The 19,235-nt window shown below is 39.0% G+C and overlaps 1 protein-coding gene across 1 annotated transcript in view; it reads left to right on the top strand.

The window, feature by feature from the left end:
* Positions 1-8,081, top strand: part of efcab11 (EF-hand calcium binding domain 11) — a 114,232-nt gene extending 106,151 nt beyond the window's left edge. The window contains exon 6 of the mRNA XM_049463868.1: positions 7,490-8,081. Within this exon, the coding sequence (XP_049319825.1) occupies positions 7,490-7,511 (22 nt within the window). The 3' untranslated portion in view covers positions 7,512-8,081. The remainder of the gene's footprint in view (positions 1-7,489) is intronic.
* Positions 8,082-19,235: the final 11,154 nt, after the last annotated feature.

Raw genomic sequence — 19,235 nt, 5'->3', positions numbered from 1 at the left:
TGAAGTCCCTTCATGCTTTCCTCTGCTGATAACGTTTATGGAGCTGCAGATTTCATTTTCCAGCAGGACTTGGCTTGGCACTCTGGCCACACTGCCCAAAAAGAACCAATTTATCTTTCTTTTTGATCATCATCAATCATTAAAAAAGAAATAAACACTTAACACAAATCACTCTGTGTGTAATTCTCTGGTACCACTTTAAAATAAGACTACCTTTATAAAGGGTTTAAATATGGTTTATAATTAGTTTATGAATGGTAACTAATTAGGTTGTAAATCATTAATATCAGTTATTAATAACACATACATAGAAAGGGCAACAATGTTGTTTGCCAAATAGTGAACCCACAGCCATCTAGATTGTTGCCCTTTCTTTCTATGTATGTGTTATAACTGATTATTAATGATTCTTAAGGCATTTACAACCTAATTAGTAACCATTAATAAACTAATTGTAAACCATTTATAAACGCTTTATAAAGGTAGTCTTATATTAAAGTGGTACCAATTCTTCTATATAATATATGAGTTTCACATTTTGAATTAGTTTGCTTAAAATAAAGCAACTTTTCAATGATATTCTTTGATAATTTTTTGAGATGCACCTGTACTGGTTGTTCACCGTGATAATCAACCAAACCCATTATAGCGACTATCTGAATTCTCTGAAGGCCTACAAGGCTAAGTGGTTTCCAGCCTTCCATTATGGACATGGAGAACAAGCTAGCATGTCCACCACCCGTGTCCTGCTGTGAGCTTCACACGGACACTTATCCAAACACATCTGAAGTCCCAACATGCCACGGTATGCAGACAGGCCGATGGTGAGCACGCAGCTCGATGGACGAGAGAAGAGGAAGAAAAAGTGGTACATAAAGCCGATCAATAAGGAGGGATCAATGCTTTTGTGAGGGCTCAAGCAGACCCCTGGGAAGGTCCTGACTGCAGGGAACATGCAGGGTGAAGTATTATGTTGGTAATCCCCCCTTCTCTTTCTCTCAGAAAGGGCTCCAGTTGGAGAGGAGCATCACGCTGGCCCGTGATTTTTGGCCCACTTTTAAAGGAAACGGCTCTTCTCTGCCTTTGCCTCAGGCACAAATGAATCAGAAATTTAAGGGAGTTAAAGAACTGGAAGAGTCCTGTCCCGTTAATGCTTCACTGCCCGCGATGTGGACACTGAGTGGAAGTATAAAAGACATGTCTTAAAGCAAGACTGATGAATATAATCAGAAAAGATTTGAAAATGGACAAGACCTACTTAGTGGAGAATTTAGGTTGTTCTAATATGAGGCCATCTGCACAGATGGAGCACATCATTTAAGTCTGTTCATTTAGTTATAGGTACTGTATATCGTTGCTGTCCAATGAAAAACACTTATTTCCAAAACAGCAACTTTACAGGAGAGAGAAAAGACCTTTTAAACTTTCAATGGAAGTCAATGTAAAAAATAGTTAATTTCAGGTCATTTTGAGGAGTTTCTATTGGTCCGTTCCTCACGAAATGTTGACACAGTTTGTCTGTTTAAATTGTGTAGCAAATAAAAAATCAACAAAAATGGAGACTAGTTTTTTTTTCATTGGACAGCTAAAAATATACTGTAGTTCTTTGTCTTTAGCTACTTGTCACGATTGAGGAGGGATGGACGTAAGTGCAGATATAAATGTATAAATTTAATAACAAGATAAATAAAAACAAAACAGAAAACAAAACACGGGTAGCGCAAAAAACTCACAAAAACAAGAATATATGTTTTTAACAAAGACTAAGAGAAACTAAGGAAACATGAAACTTAAAAACATAACTCTTAACATAGAATAACTATAAAACACTAAGAATACAAAATGAACAAACTAGGAACACTTACTAAGATAAAAAAAAACAGATCTGGACTGAAGAAACAGAGATTCAAGGAATGCAAACTACAAAACCCATAAACATAATATACAGAGGACATGGATACAAAAGACTTGACAAGAAACACTCATACAAAGGGCTATTTATACACAAGGAGGGTGAGGACCGGTAATGAGGGGGCGGGGTTACAAACAAGACACAAGGTGACAACACTAATGGCTAGGGTGGGGCCAGGCCAGAGACAGGACAATTACAAAACAATGCCATGTGCTCAAAAAAGCACATGGCTGGGGACACAAGACAGGAAAACAGATCAGGAGCACAGAAAACCAAAAGAGGGAAAAACACAGGACAGACACAGGCTAAGGTGTGACACTACTAATCCAGGTTCTGTTTGCAGTCACACTATGTTCAGGCTTAAGTATAAAAGACCTTGTGGTGAGCGCTTCTGTCCTGCCTTTGCTGTGGAACAACAAACTCCCCCAACCACTGGTGTGATGACCTGGGGAGCCATTGCATTCAACAGTCGGTCCCTCATAATAGTGATACATGGAATACTAACAGCTCAGAGATATGTGCAGGACATCCTGTGGCCATATGTGTTGCCTCTCATGGCAGGACTTCTAACTGGCATTTTTCAGCAGAATAATGCTCACCCACACACAGCAACGGCTTCCAAGAAATGTCTCCACCTTACACTGTTGTCTATAGCTAATATAGCTAATATAGCTAATGCTAATCATACACTAGAAGACTTTAAAAAGACTCAATAAAGATTTTTAAAAGACTAAAGTCTAACACCCTTTCACATCTTAAGATAAGTCACAAACTTATTAGAAGATTACAAGATTATTTATTTATGTATACTTTTAGTATATTTTAGTATATTTATATATACTTTTAGTCAAGTTTGAGTATGGAGATCTTGTGGTGAGTGCTTCACTTTTATCCTTTCTGTAGAGTGGCACCCTGCCCTAACTGCTGGTCTAATGATCTGGGGTGCCATCACATTCAAACAAGAAATACTAACATCTAAGTGATATGTGAGGAACATCCTTCAACAACATGTGTTGCTTCTCAAGGCTTGCAACTTCCAGGGTTTCCAGCGGGTTGTTCAACAGGAGAGGTTTTGTTTGGGATTTGGTGTTGATCAGGTTTGAGAATAGAGACTTCATGATTTTATGATCTGGCGAATATTTTTCAGCAGGACAACACTCGCCCACACACAGAAAAGCTAGGATTTACAATGAATATTTACAATGGGGCGGCATGGTGGCCTAGTGGTTAGCACCTTTTCAATGTTTCAATGTTCTCCCTCTGTCTGCGTGGGTTTCCTCCGGGGACTCAAGTTTCTTCCCACAGTCCAAAATCATGGATATCACGTAAATTGGTTACTACAAATTGCCCAGAAAAAGGTATACTCTGAAATTGATCTGGTGTATATGTGTAAGTATGTGTTATGTATGACCCAGTATGTGAACCCAGATATGGATTGCCACTCTGTCCTGGGTAAATGCTGCAGTGCTGGATGCAGTCCTCCAGGTGAACGGTTGTTTCCGGTTGAGAGTACGCTGTGCGCTATTGGCTGCCGCTTCTCACCGGTGTGATGTGCTGATGTGTAATGTGCTTGTGTGTAAACGTGTAAATTTTAAAGCGTCCTTGGGTTTCTAGAAAGGCGCAATATAAGCTGAACTTCATTCATTCACAAAATAATTCCTTGGCACCTCACATATCTCAAAGCAAGACTGGTAAAAACAATCAGATCGGATTTACAAATTAGGTCCGTCAAACCTAGCAAGATCTACTTAGTGGAGTATTTAGATTGTTCTAATATAAGGCCATATCAGCAATCTTCACTGATGAAAAACACAATTCATTAGGTATAGGATAACGCTTGGAAATTGACACAGAGCAACTGTATATCGACTCCGGCTCCAATACCCTAAGCTCACAATATGATTTGTAAAAAAAAAAAAATCAATCAGGGAAGCCCATGATGAAAACAGTGTATGCTCAGACAGCATTCAATCAAAGCACGTTCTCTCTTAGCATACGCAGAGTATAATACAGTAGTCCGACGCTGATATACTGGACCAATTATACTGACAGAAACAGTGGGATGTGTAGGGGGGAGGAGAAACAGTCTGGTTGCCATAGAGACAGCTCTGTTGGTGTGCACTCAGGGCCTGAACCATTTTTTATCTGGCGAATCTCAAGGGGGGCTCGAGTTTCACAGGCAACTTTTCCAAGATGTTTCTCTGTAACTCTATTAAATTACACCATCGGTTTACACTGAAGAAAATGGAGTGATCAGAGAGAGGGAGCAGAAATTATAAATATTGGATGTTTCGCGGACTAACTCCAGTTACACTGACTTACACTAAAGATAGATGTGAGAAAATGTAGTAAAATGAATAAAACTGATGAGTGAATAAGAAGCTCCAGGGTTTTTTTTTTCTTTTAGGGTGGGTTTATACTTGTAGCTCGATTTTTTGGTCTGGTACAAAAAATAATAAAATAAATGATGTTTTAGTCCTTATTTGCCTTGTTTGCGTTCATACCATAGACTGTGTATTGCTGGACAGAGCATCGTCTCTCAAAAGTGAAGCCTCCACAGGTCGGGAGCCCCCTGCTGTTCGGCTGCAGAAAGCTGTGTAACCCCACCCGTCCCCATAGGTTTCAATGGCAAAACAGACAACTTTCAATCACATTTTTTTCTAATATACTGTAATTCTACCTCCATTATTTAAATGCAACAGCTAGTGTAAGCTCTGCTTATATTGTCAAATTTTTATAACCCCACAGAATTCGTTTTTAAAAATGTTATTCAGCTCTGTTAAAAAAAGGTGTGGTTATTGTAAAAGGGCTGGTTGAGGGCGGGACCAATAACAGACCATCAGTTCCGCTCCGCTCTGCAGCCTGTGACCTCGAGGCAGCCCTCAGGGGCGGGGTTATTTAAATGAGAAGGCGGTCTCTCCACAGTCTTTCTCCCTCCTCTGGTCTCTACTGTGCAGACTCGGGTATCAGGATCGCCAACATGGCGGAAGATTTTTTTCATTGAATGAATGGTAACGGCGACACGGCGTCCATCTTTTTTTTACAGTCTCTGGTTCATACCAACATATGGAAGCAAAAGAAAATTAGCAAAAGTTATTTATTATTAACACTAGAGTGTAGGGCTGGGTACCACCGCTGTTTTTCAGAATTATTTCAAATCTAAATTCTAAATTTTATTTGATTTTCAATTTGATTCAATGTGATATTGATTCAATTAGAAATAGTTCAGTAAAACACACATACTAAGGTTTGTGGCAAATTAGTGTAATCATCATTGATTAACTTGCCAAAAGTCATGGGACAGCAGTGTGTAAATTGATCATGAAGTGTTACCTCAGAGAACGGCATGGGAACACCCGCACCTGTATACGTTGTGAGGCGTTATCTTGTGAGTGAGTCATACCAAGGCGATGCGAACTATGGGAGTTGGAGTGAGGTCTGATAGTGGGCGACAGATGGATGTAGCATTACTTTTTCTGAAGTTGTGCATTTAACATTTCTCCATCCACAGTGTCACATGTGTACCACGAATGCGTCATAGAAGGGGGAGGCATTACTATCACCAGTGGACAGCACAGTGGGTTGTAATGATTGTGACCAATAGCCTCTGGCAGAAATCAAAGTCAGGGCAAAGTCAGGGTAAAAATCAGGAGTGTAAAAACTAAAAGCAGTGTGCAGAGTGTACAGTAACTGTCTATGGGTTCTTATGGAATGATATCAAGATGGGGATGCTGTTGCATCTGCCTAATAATTCTTGCTTTTAAGACATATGATACTTTTGTAAATGATTGAAAAATAATAGTTTTGGACCATTTATGCTAAGGATGTTATAACCTGCGTCCTGGGAGGTTTACACAAGTATGATCATGTGTATCCTGGATAAAACACCATTTGAGGGCTATATCTATAATTATGACAATGTCCGAACATTACTGGGAAATGTATCCCGATAACATCTCTGGATTTGAGTGTGAAAAATCAATGCTACCAGAATCAATGTTCCCAGGAACTCTAGACCCATAACAGATGTGTAGTTTAGAATGTGTTATCCATCCTTTAAGTGTAAATGAGTTTCCTCCCCTCATGAGAGCCTGTTTACCACAGCAGATCATTGTGTGCAGTGCCATTCATACTGATCACAACACCAGCAAGGTCCACTGGCACCAGCAGCAGAGGAGGAGAAGGTGTGGTGCCCCTGTGTTGCTGGTGGCCATCAAACCACAGTTATGCCCCACAAATTCTACCACACTACATTAATTCCAGGCCCATTGTGTCCTTGTGCCAAAGCGCCTGTGGCAGGCTGTTGACATTGCAATGCAAAAGGTGACACTGTAGGCTGTGTGCGAGGATTGAGTGGATGAAAGGCTTGATATTTCTCAGCGCAAATTACCCACTTGGGCTTTAGTCCATTAGCCGAGTGAGGATCTGGACAAATAACGCCATCTGCACCGTGCGTGTAGTCTGAGCGTGGAGGGAGGGAGGGAGGCAGGACGGAGGGAGGGCAGGAACAATAGATGAATTTGTTCAGGCCCAAATAGCCACATCAGGATGTGGTTGGCTGCTGAACTACCTGGATACCTGCAGAACTGTTATGTGACACATGGTGCTGGCTGCAGCCTAGACTAGAAAATAGGGCTGTATGAGATGGAGGAGAAATCGATGTTGGAGATCCCGATATCGATGTAAAACATTAAAAATTAAGATCTAAATTAGTTTCTTTTTTTTTCGAAGGTTTTTCAGCACTTGGTTTGGCTGCACTCATTTTTCCCAGACTCTACTTCACTATACCTCATTCTGCCTTAATCTACCTCACTCTACATTAGCTTACTTAACTTTACCTCACTCTACCTCACAATACCTTACTCTCCCCTGTTCTACTGCACTTTGCCTCGCTCTACCTCTACCTCACTTTCCATCATTTTACCTCACGAGAGAGTTCTCATTCTACTTTAATCTACCTAACTTTACCTCACTGTACTTTAGCTTACTGAACTTTACTTCACTATACCTCACTCTGCCCCACTCTACCTCCCTCTAATCTAGTTTTCTTATCTTTACCTCACTCTACTTCACTATATCTCACTCTGCCCCACTCTACCTCACTCTACTTCACTATATCTCACTCTGCCCCACTCTACCTCCCTCTACTCTAGTTTTCTTATCTTGACCTCACTCTACTTCCCTATATCTCACTCTGCCCCACTCTACCTCACTCTACTTCACTATATCTCACTCTGCCCCACTCTACCTCACTCTACTCTAGTCTTCTTATCTTTACCTCACTCTACTTCCCTATGTATCACTCTGCCCCACTTAACCTTACTCTACTTAAGTCTTTTTAAATCAACCTCACTCTACCTCACTCTAAGTCTATCTAACTTTACCTCACTCTACTTCGCAATACCTCACTCTGTCCCTTTCCACCTCAGTCTACAGTGTGAAGATCTTCCTCCGTTACTGCATGCTGGTATTAAAGTGTGAGTTTGTTGTTATTCATTATATTATAGCAGCTCTTACAATGTACTTGCCATAAAAACTCATATCACGATAACAATAAAAATATGCTTTATCTTACAGCTCTACTAAAAACCTGGCATGACCTGAGCTGCAGTCCAGGTCTGGACTATTGAAGCATCAGCAAAATGCACCACCGCTTCATAGCCACCCCAGCAGTGTGTGTCATTACAGATGGGACAGCTCAATTCTGACAGCAGTTAATATGGTCTTTCCTCTGCTGTACCTCCAGCGCTGCATTCATCAGAGCCAGGTTCATCCACAAGTGCCTCCCTGCGACGGGAGCGAGAGAAAGAGAGAAGGAGACAGATGGTCGGAAGGATGGCGACATTAGTTTCCTGTTCAAGCAGGGTTTGTTGTGAGAAAAGTGCCTTCTTTTATTGAGAAAGAATTGCACTCCGTTTTTATTGTTTGCATATCACATTAAAGCTCCGTTCCATTCTGCTGGGTATCGTAGCAGAAGCATCAGCCATTACAGTGATTGATTTTTTTCGGTCGCCAGACGCGTGCTTGTGTTAGATCCATCACCCGTTCGCCTGCTCTTTGCTCACATTCTCACAGAGAGTGAAAAACAATCACTGCCAGCCTGCCTAACAGCGCGCTCGTGCTAGACTGCTACTCTTCTTTTGTCTCTTTCTTTTCCCCTCGTTTTTTTACGCTATAAAAAAAAAAATCTCAGACTTCCGTAGATTACTATAATACTTATCGTCTCTCGAGTCGCATTACAGATAGGGTCCCCTTGAAAGAGTGTTTTGGCTCATGGTGAGACACCCGTTAGTTACTCATCCACACGCCCCAGCCGGAACATTCACGAATAAAGCATTTCAGCACTTATTTCAGTTATAGATGGGGGTGACTCTTACGTACCCTTTATTATCTGCCACTGGGTGAGATTCATAAACCTCAGTGGTAACAGCTGTAACTGTGCTACACCGCATTAAATGTGCAACATGGCATTTAAACCCTATAAATAAAGTTAGACTGGTGGTTATCAGCATACTGCTCTGTAGTTATTGCTGTGGTATTTTTATATGATACGACCAATCACAGCTGACCATGATAATGAGCTTTTGAATATTAATGAGCAATTAAAAAGATCATTTTTCCAGATGTTTTGAAAAGCTAATAACCTGAAATGCAATAATAGGTATTATACTGCAAAATAATGCACCATAGCTTTATGAGTGTAAATAAGATGTTGTATAAAGAACTGATAAAGAATAAAGAAGACAAAAACAAGTGTTTTTACATGCGACAGTGAGAAACAGAGCCGAGAGATGGGGTGACTCTTACGTACCCTTTATTATCTGCCAATGGGTAAGATTCATAAACCTCAGTGGTAACAGCTGTAACTGTGCTACACCGCATTAAATGTGCAACATGGCATTTAAACCCTATAAATAAAGTTAGACTGGTGGTTATCAGCATACTGCTCTGTAGTTATTGCTCTGGTATTTTTATATGATGCAACCAATCACAGCTGACCATGATAATGAGCTTTTGAATATTAATGAACAATTAAAAAGATAATTTTTCCAGATATATTGAGAAACCAATGACCTTAAAATGGAAAAATGGCTTACTCATAAGGAATAAGGGTGTCGCCATGTTTTTCTTCAAATTCAGCAGATCTCACTACTGGGGGAGTCTAAGTAAAAAAAAGCTGTAATTCTTTAAAAAAAACATTTTCTTTAAAAGTAAAACATGCGCTGGATGTTAATCTACACAGATTTCTCTCCTGTAAACTGTTTATTTGGGTGTGTAAAGCACTTTTGATTATTTACAGTTAGCTTCGATTTCCAGATTTCCACTAAGGCTGGGTGCATTAGCATTAACTACTAACCACAGCGCTATGGCAACACAAATGCCACCCGACATCGCTACGCTGAGGAACCCTTAGCTAGCGTTTTGTCCTACATGGCTTGTTTTAACACAGTAAACATGCAAGCTACAGTCCAATTTACTTACCTCTGAATGGTGAAAGAGCTAGCACTTTGTGCGATTAGTGGTTAATGCTAATGCTGCTCCAGCAGTTCTAGCCATAGTTAGCAGCAGTCTACAGTCTGATATACTCACCTCTGAATGGCGAAAGAGCTAGCACTTAGCGTGGTTAGTGGCTAATGCTAATGCTGCTCCAACAGTTCTAGCCATAGTTAGCAGCAGGCTACAGTCCAATATACGTACCTCTGAATGGTGAAAGAGCTAGTGCTTATCCACCATGACTTTATAAGCCAAAAAGAAAGAATATAGGTGAAATACTTAATTATTAGTTGTTTCAAATCCAAAAGTGAGAACAGTAAGCGATAAAGAATTAAGAGAGATACTGTAAATACTAGTGTATAGGGTACTCTCTCTACACGCAACAGCAAGAGAGAGAGACCTAAGAGAGGAAAGGAGAAGAATGGCTGAGGAGGGGGGACAAACAAGACAACAGTTGGTATAGCAGTGTTCATTGGCTGGTTCATGGCCTATTTGGATGAATAACAGAAACATTATGTGCAACAAGACATTTAAAATAATGTATAAAATTAAAGAAAATACATGATGTCCATTGTGATAAACTATATTTGTCTTAATAGCTCTTACTGTGAATTATCTTTGTCACGATGAACACTAAACCATGAGAGTTTAAACAATACAAATACATGCATTATTATTATACTCCTAAAAACTAAGATGTTCTTATTTATTTTTGCAGACAGTAAATAAGTTTATAGCTGACATGGAGTGTAAAGGATAAAAAACAGAGCAGTTCTGCTGTCAAAAATGATTAGAAATGACCTGTATCACATTTAAAACCCCCAAAATAGACAAATAAACGAATAAATAACAGCACAAGATGAGTCCCATAGGCTGAGATTGACCGAGGCTGATAGCTGCCGAGGTAAACAGGTTGAAAATAGAAAAAAGGTTGAAAAGATTTGTAACATCCGTCGATAAGCTGTGTGTGTGTGTGCATACAATCTGTCAGTCACTGAGGTCATATCACACATTTTTCCACAACATTGAGCTTCTATAAGTGTCATAAGATCTGAAAGGTTCTTTATCTGTGCAGCAGACTGGGCTTATTGAAAGCGAAGGCATATTGCATTTCTCTGAACTGAGGCATCAGCTGAACCCTTTAAAACAAGGCCTCTGCCCAACCTGTGCAGGAATAAGCAGCACGTTCTTACTTTAGACCACAGTAAGTGTCTGTGCTCTGGAATTTCATTGTTTAAAAATGCATATTTTTTAATCCTTTGATTGCAGCACTCGTGTAGTTCTGCACCGGAAGCGTGCTACATTAATTCACTTAAGGGCCTCCGGCGAAATATTGTTAGGATAGAGACATCCATCTGTGCTTTGTTTTTCAACCGTGTTCAAAGATAGGAGGGAGAGAACAACATGATAATTACCACAGAGACACACGAAGTGAGCAGTTTAAAAGATTCCGGAGGTAGAGCACATCTTTTATCAGGTCTGATTCACACTGATCTTCATTTCCACTGAAGATTAACCTCTCTGTGAGACTTTTTTATGGGTTTTTACTTTTAAACCACAGTACTTTTACTTCAAGAAATACATATCTACTCAATGTTTTTTTTTTTTCATTTTAGTCTTTTATTTATTATCATTCAGCTAGCAATTAATAAATATGTTGTTGAATTCTTTTGGTAAATAAATCTGTCAGGCGATGTGTAGGTACATTTCTGGGAAGGTGTGCCTGGCTACATGTAGGCTACGGCCTTGTTTTGATGCAGAAGTTTAATTTTTAGGGGCAGATTAAGTGACAGAAGGTAAGGTAATGGACTGTAGAGCTAACCGAGAGGCTGTTCAAACAAAAGCATGTAACATTTTACAGTTTTGTCTGTGTAAATTTTACAAGGATCTAAGGCGCTGCCACTATGAGCAGGAGGTCGCAGCTTCGAACCCCCACTCATGCAGATTTGCCATCAAGCTGCCGGCGCTCAGAGGGAGCACAATTGGCCCTGCTCCCTCCGGGTGGGTAGATGGCGCTATCTCCCCACATCCATCTCCGAGGGTGATGTCCATAGCACAAGGCATCTGTGAGCTGATGTATCAGAACCTCAGGAAGCATGTGTTAGAGTGTTTTAGAGTCCTAATGAATGGGTTGGGTAATTGGCTGTGTAAATTGGGGAGAAAATGGGAAAAAAAAATGTAAATAAAATTATTATTATTTTTTTTTTACAAGGATACAACAATACTTAGTCTTGTCAATGTCTTAGTCATATCTGTGCATGAGAGATACAAGGTTTTGCATGTAAGCTGTTTAAAATGCTTGTGTCTCACGCCTAATGCGTGAGATGTGATTACCCATACCTGGCAGATCTAACCTGCTCAATTTTTTTGCTTACCCTGTGTTCACACTAGAATGCCACGAGTCGCTCGTGTTGCCCTGCGTTTGTTGCTTGTGGGCGTGTCCGACAAGAAAAAAGGCACAAAAAATTGTATTGCTTCAATGGCTCTTATTAATTCAACATTAATAATTACACATTATTTATTAAATGTGTGTTTGTATTAAATATGTATTTGTTAACTAAATTAAGATCACTAAAATAGTTTAAAATAAATTGATTTTAATAAGACATGGTGAATGTTTATATATATAAACATTCACCATACAGTTATTTTTATTCCCACTTAAAAAAATATACATTTTGAAGGGGAAAATATTGTATAAATAAATATGAGGAATCGCTTGTGAGGAATTTACTTGTGCTGGAAATGCAGCCATTCCCACAGATCGACGCGGTTCCACACCATGGTAGGAACAAAATACGAAAGAAACCAAAAGTTCCTTCAGAGAGCAGAAGCTTGAGGACCTTGGACCGCCTTGTATGTAATAGGTCCACAGAAATGCTAGAAGCCAATTGGGTTAGATTGTTGCTTCACCGCGTCATAATTAATTTGCATAAAATTGAGAAAATTTCAACTTCACGCCGCTTGTCGCCTCTCATGTGTCATAGGAAATGAATACTCACCTGTTGCGTTGTCGCTTTTCAGTGTGAACGCAGGGTTGGTGTTTTTGTCTTTATGTTGACTAAATTATTCATTTTTTAATAATCTTTTTATTCTTCGATTCTAAGATAAAAACAACAGAAAAACATGTGTGAATTTATCAAAATCCCACAAAGTAATCTAGTTACATTCTATCAGACACCTGATGCTAAAACATCATCATCAGACTCTATCCTTCCTGTCATAATAGTTGAGGAAAAGTTTATATGTATATATATTTTTATAATAACAACATAATGATATAATGAATAATACCCTACCTACCTATCTAACGTGGAGTTAGATATGTATTTAACTTAGTTTTGGGAGATTGAGCCATCACTCCTCCCACTCTCCTCCCTATATATACCATCACTTCCTCTCTAGCTGTGTGTTGAACAACCTCGCACTCACCTCCTCCCCATCCTGCTCCTCCTTTATTGTCTACCTTTCTCTAGCTGTTTCTCTTTGCGTGGGGGGGCTTCGGTTTCACGCTTTTCCAGCAAAGCTGCCCCGGACTCCATCCCAAATACTCTGACTTCGCCCCCCCTCCCTTCTTCTTCTCTGTCCAATCAAGGGCGTGGTTCAATACTAGCAAACTATCGATTTCCAGTGTGAACACAGGGTTAGTGTTTTTGTCTTTATTTTTGTATAAATTATTATTTATTAAATGGTGTGATGGAAATTTCTGCTTTTGTAAATATCCAGACATTTTTTAACATAGCCTCTTTAAGTGCAGTTGAAGAAAATAGCTCTAAACTGTTGTTTCATGTGGGTCGTGATCTTTTCATCCTCAGACCTGTGTGCTGTTTTCTAGCGAACGGTGGAACTTTATGATAATATTGTGGGTGATGGCGAACATGAATGCAATCCCATCCGATTGCTGTGCAGCTGGTTGAAAGGCTTGATGGCTTTTGGCTGGCTTTCAGTGGCCGGGCCGTTTGGCAGCTCAATCTGTCTCTGTTACTGAAATGTTACATGAGCATGATTAACTGCTTGATGTGAAAAATATACAGATTAGGAATAGCGCTGGCACTCTCAAGTTGGGTTAGCGAAACATGCCATCAAAGCCAACTCATTCACTGACTCAGACTGGTTCCTTTTTTTTTTAGTTTTTTTAGCCTAATAAGCTAACGCATAGCCTTCATCCTTTAAGTTGTGTTGTGTTATTGTTAGGGTGTAGTCAGGCTGTGGCCCCAGTTTACACCACAGGCGAATTAGCTGAAGCCTGTTTAGATAAGGGCTGGGTTTTGGTTGAAACACTCTTCATGATCTAAGCGAATGTTTTAAGGTGGTTTACACAAACTCACTTTCAAAAAACACACACACACACACACACACACGCTCTCATTCTCAGCGTGCCTGGTGTCATTCCCTTTAAGAGACAGGTGAGCTCTGACTTTGGCACGTTGGTATTTTAACAGCACAGCGTTTTTGTGTGTCTTAGCAGAGGATACTGACCTGCACGTTCATGCTGTGAAGGTTCTCCAGCAGCTCATTTAAGAGAACAGCAATGTTATTTTATTCTTTATTCTGTTTATTGTTGAGTTCAATGTGTAAAGGTGAGGGTGTACGTGAGCTGGGAGCACCTATAGGAATGGACTCTGATGATTGACTGTTGTGCTGGTTTTAATCAGTCAGTGGCGCACCTGTGTTTTCCGCTGCTAAAATAGAAACACGAAACAGAACAGAAACACACCTCACTTCCAGACCACCAACACCACTACCATCGGTGCAAAAATATACAGATTAGGAATAGCGCTGGCACTCTCAAGTTGGGTTAGCGAAACATACCATCAAAGCCAACACACTCACTGACTGCCTGTCTCAGACGCGCTCCCATTTTTAGCTTTTTTAGCCTAATAAGCTAACGCATAGCCTTCATCCTGCAGGTTTTGTTATGTTATTGTTAGGGTGTAGTCAGGCTGTGGCCTCAGTTTACACCACAGGCGAATTAGCTGAAGCCTGTTTAGATAAGGGCTGGGTTTTGGTTGAAACACTCTTCATGACCTCCCATAAAGTAAGAGAATGTTTTAAGGTGGTTTACACAAACTCACTCTCAAAAACAGACACACACACAAACACACCCACACACACACACACACTCGCTCTCAGTCTGTGTTTTTGGTGGGAGGCCTCAGTAGGGCTGAGTTCAAAAGTGAATCAATGTGGCAATATGCTGTGAACCAACTCTTGGCACTACATGATTCAGTATTGATATTTCATTTCCACCACAACCACATTTAAATATGACAATCCAGCTTTTGTCTACAGTGCTAGTGCATCTCTAAAAAATTAGAATATCATTGAAAAGTTATTTTATTTCAGTAATTTAGTAAAAAAATGAAATTATATTATATATAGATGTATTACACACAGAGTGATCTACTTTAAGCGTTTATTTATTTCACTGTTGATGATTATGGCTTACAGCCAATAAAAACCCAAAAATCAGTGTCTCACTATGTGGGCAGTGTGCCAAGTCCTGCTGGAAAATAAAATCTACGCCTCTATAAAAGTTGTCAGTAGCAGAGGGAAGCATGAAGTGCTGTAAGATTTTGTGGGAAAACAAAACTCTGCACTGACTTTAGACTTGATAATAAAACACAGTGGATCAACACCAGCAGATGACATGTCTCTACAAACCATCACTGATCATCAGTAAATTTTACATTTCATTTGTAAATCAAGGGAGCAGAGTCTGGAGGAAGAGTGGAGAGAAACACAGTCCAAACTGCTCGAGGTCTAGTGTGAAGTTTCCACAATCATGGCTACAAATCGCTTAGTCTTATAGAAAATAAATAGTAGCTTGTTAAGTCTTTATAGGCAAGTGGAGAGAACAAATTACTCTCATTTTAAAGTCAGATTCCCTTTTTAGAAACATATGTTCCTTTATTGATACAAACTCATAAAAACCCCATCAACAGTTTGTAGCATTTGGATCAATAATGCACAAAAGAAAATGGGATGTTTTATCTTGTTTGGGCTACTGCACTTGCACAGATCTCCACATCAAGGAGGAGCTTACCTTTCTCCACTCTTGACAAAAGAGTACAGTCCTCCAGCCCCAGCATCCTAACCAAGGCAGATGCCCATGTGTCCCTAATGTCCTTTAATTTTATTTTTAATGCCCAAATATCTACACTCTAGTTTTGTGATGGTTGTACATAATAATACGTTTGATAACATAAGTGTAAGTACACCACAGAAGTAGTCAGTAGTAGTTTATTGGGGTGGGCGATATGGCCCTAAAATAATATTATGATATTTCATGGTATTTTTGCGATAATGATACTTTTAGTAATATGACAAAACATAAAAAAATATATTTATATATTGAAAAAAAAATATTTTAAGAATACACTACTGCAACAAAATGAAAATTAAATTCTATTATTGCAATTCATATGATATGATACTGCACACCCCTAACTGAGATATTAAAAAATACAAGAATTTTAATTTTTATCTAATTTTAATTTTAGATTTGTAACAGAAGCAAATGATCCAGAATGTCATGATACTACTACTACTAATAATAATACACTCCAAATATCTCCATATATCCAGGATTAAAGTAAAATAAATGATACTGAACAGATATAATCTGTCTCTAGTAGATATATAATGGAAAATTAAAACAGTGTGAATTTTTATTTTGCTAAAAACATGCTAAAAGAAGTAGTACCCTGATGTGATAATTAGGGGTGGGTGATATGGCACCATATTTCAGGCTATAATATTGTTCACGATATTTAAAAATGTTGAGGATATTATTGTGTTCGATACGATATATCACACCCCTAGTAGTTCAGTATCAGTGTGTGTCCTGCTGTCGGCGTAGACGGAGCCCTGGGCCGATCGTATGTCCACAGGCTGCTCCATTCAGCCCCTGACAGATTTAAGCAGCCCAAATTCCCCTCCTTTCACTGCCTGCTGCTTTCTGTTGCATGTGTATTTATAGACTCGCCTGCAGTAGCTGCGCACCCTGTAATGGCTTCATCACTGATAATGATCCGGTGCCTCTGTTTCTACTAACAAACCCTCTTAATGGGGAGAATTCTAATTCCTACAATGCTGTGTTTTGAAAAGGCATTTTAAAACCCCAACAAAGAATTGCTGCAGCTCGCGGGTCAGTTTATACCACTACAAAAACTACAAAGACTTTCAAATAATAAATAACAACGAGACTCCTATTAAAAACATATAGCGCATATTAAACACGCTTAGCACGTTGTCTCTGAGGAAAGTAGATACAATCCTGGAGTAAATGTGGGAAAAGTACAGCTGGATGTTCAGTTTACATCAAAATCAAAACACCTGTGCTGAGCCTTGAGTGTATTATTGGGATTATATCACAGTTCTGCTATTCATTTTAGCTTATTGTTCAATTTTGAGATAAAAAAACAAATGTAAAAATATATTTTAAAAAAGTATGTATTTATCAAAATCCCACAAAGTAAACTAGTTACATACTATCAGACACCTAATGCTAAAATATCATCATCAGACTCAATCCCTCAGTTATAATAGACAAGGAACAGTTTATATCATTTTATAATAACCACATAATGTTCCCTACCTACCTACCTGCACTGTAAAAAAAACTGTAGTTTTTACAGGAAAACGCTGGCAGCTGTGGTTACCAGAGTTTTCCTGTTAAAATTACAGATGATAAGTAAATAACTCTACTGAAAAAAAATGTAAATTAATTTACAGTGATTGAAATCTCTGCTAAAGTACAATAACAATCTGTCAAGTTTACACAAATTAAATGTTAATTTTGCATAGCAGTGTTCTACATAAAAATACCCTTTCCTGTATTTTTTTACCTCTAACAAATGTCTTGCTGACTAAATAGAAACGGTATTGTTCTGTCTAAAATGTATGGTTTCATTTATTTGGGATGCTCAGTGACTTTATTATTAGCTAGTATAGTTATAATGTATCTGCTACTATACTACTAAATACCAGTGCATCTCAAAAAATGTTAAAATCACGGGAAAGTTACTTTATTTTAGCAATTCAGTTCCAAATTAACATTTTTTAAAAAATATTTTATTGTTGATGATTATGGCTTACATACAATAAAAACCCTAAAATTAGTATCTCAGAAAATTAGAATATTATATAAGACCAATTGGTAAATGGAGTGTTGGCAGTGTGCCAACTCTGATGGAAAATGAAATCCGCATCTCCATAAAAGTTGCCAGTAGCAGAGGGAAGCATGAAGTGCTGTAAGATTTTAAGGGAAAACAAAACTGCACTGACTTTAGACTTGATAATAAAACACAGTGGATCAACACCAGCAGATGACATGTTTCTCCATCAAACCATCACTGATTGGTGGAAACTTCACACTAGACCTCGAGCAGTTTGGACTGTGTGTCTCTCCACTCTTCCTCCAGACTCTGCTCAAACACCCTACTCTCAGCAGTGCATCATAGAGCCATGTCTACTAGTTTATGATGTCTCAATAAGATGGTACACTATCCAAAAGTAGCCTCTGAGAGCCTCTTTCTAGGCTAAAGGGTCTTATCAAAGGACACCTGTAATCATTTTCTGTACATATCTGCTAGGATTTGCAGGATTTTCATTTTATTATTTATTTGTTTTGTCAATGTGTGTATTTATCTCCACTTGATGATCATTTAACTTTAAAACGAAGCACTCAGAAATGAGCTCTCTTATTTATGCCTACAAGCTTCATTGTACGGTGCTAGAAAACTCTATTTTCATTGTAGAGTGCTTTGTTGAAGCATGTTTAGCAGCCTTGCATCTCTTACCAAGAGATACACTAAACAAAAGTAGCCTTTGAGTGTCATTTTAGATTGTTTTGTCAATGAGTGTATTTACAGTATCTACGATCATTGACTATTTAATGACTAAATGAAGCACACAGAGCTGAGTGTGTATATTTATGCCTGCAAGTTTTTTTTCATGCTGTTTGAGCATTCTCTCACTAAGGTGTGCACTACCCAAAAGTAGCCCCAGAGAGCCTTTTTACAAGGCAGAGTAAGAATTAACACATCTCCCTGAGACATAGTGCCCCATTTTAGTGATCTATAGTTCACCAGTCCATTGCAAATATTGCAGCTGGATTTAGGGGCGTGTCTGTGTGTCTTTGGTATCATGAGGGTGCAAAAAATAAGCCTTGCGCTGCGTGAAATGTGTAAGAAAGGCATGTACTAGTTTTATTAATTAATCATGAGTGTGTTTTTTTGGCGTAACATGTAATAATCACCAATCAGTGTGTCAGTTGGCATCCTTTTTAAGAGGCAGATGAGCTCTGACTTTGGCATGTTGGTATCTTAACAGTGTGGTGTTTTTGTGTCTCAGCAGAGAATACTTCACACTGTGAAGAAACACCAGCAGCTCATTTAAGGGATCAGCAATGCTATTTCATTCTTTATTCTGTTTATTGATGAGTTAAAGGTGTAAAGGTGAGGGTGCACATGAGCTGGGAGCACCTATAGGAATGGACTCTGATGATTGACTGTTGTCCTGGTTTTAATCAGTCAGTGGCGCACCTGTGTTTTCCGATCCTAAAATAGAAACACGAAACAGAACAAAAATTACCTGAACACACCTCACTTCAAGACCACATTCACTACCATCGGTGTAGATATATTCCTGAACTCTTTTCCTGAAGCACACAGAGCTGAGCTCTCTTACTGTATAATATTTATGCCTACGAGCTTCTTCTTCCACGCCGCTTGAACACCCTACTCTCAGCAGGTATAGCTCGTGTAGCTGCGGGTCACGCCGGGAACAATGACATTCTTTCAGTTAAACCAGGGGGCAGTAGGAC

The sequence above is a fragment of the Astyanax mexicanus genome, chromosome 14 (genome assembly GCF_023375975.1).
Source record: "Astyanax mexicanus isolate ESR-SI-001 chromosome 14, AstMex3_surface, whole genome shotgun sequence".
NCBI lineage: Eukaryota > Metazoa > Chordata > Actinopteri > Characiformes > Acestrorhamphidae > Astyanax > Astyanax mexicanus.
This window is presented reverse-complemented; position numbering and strand designations above follow the sequence as displayed.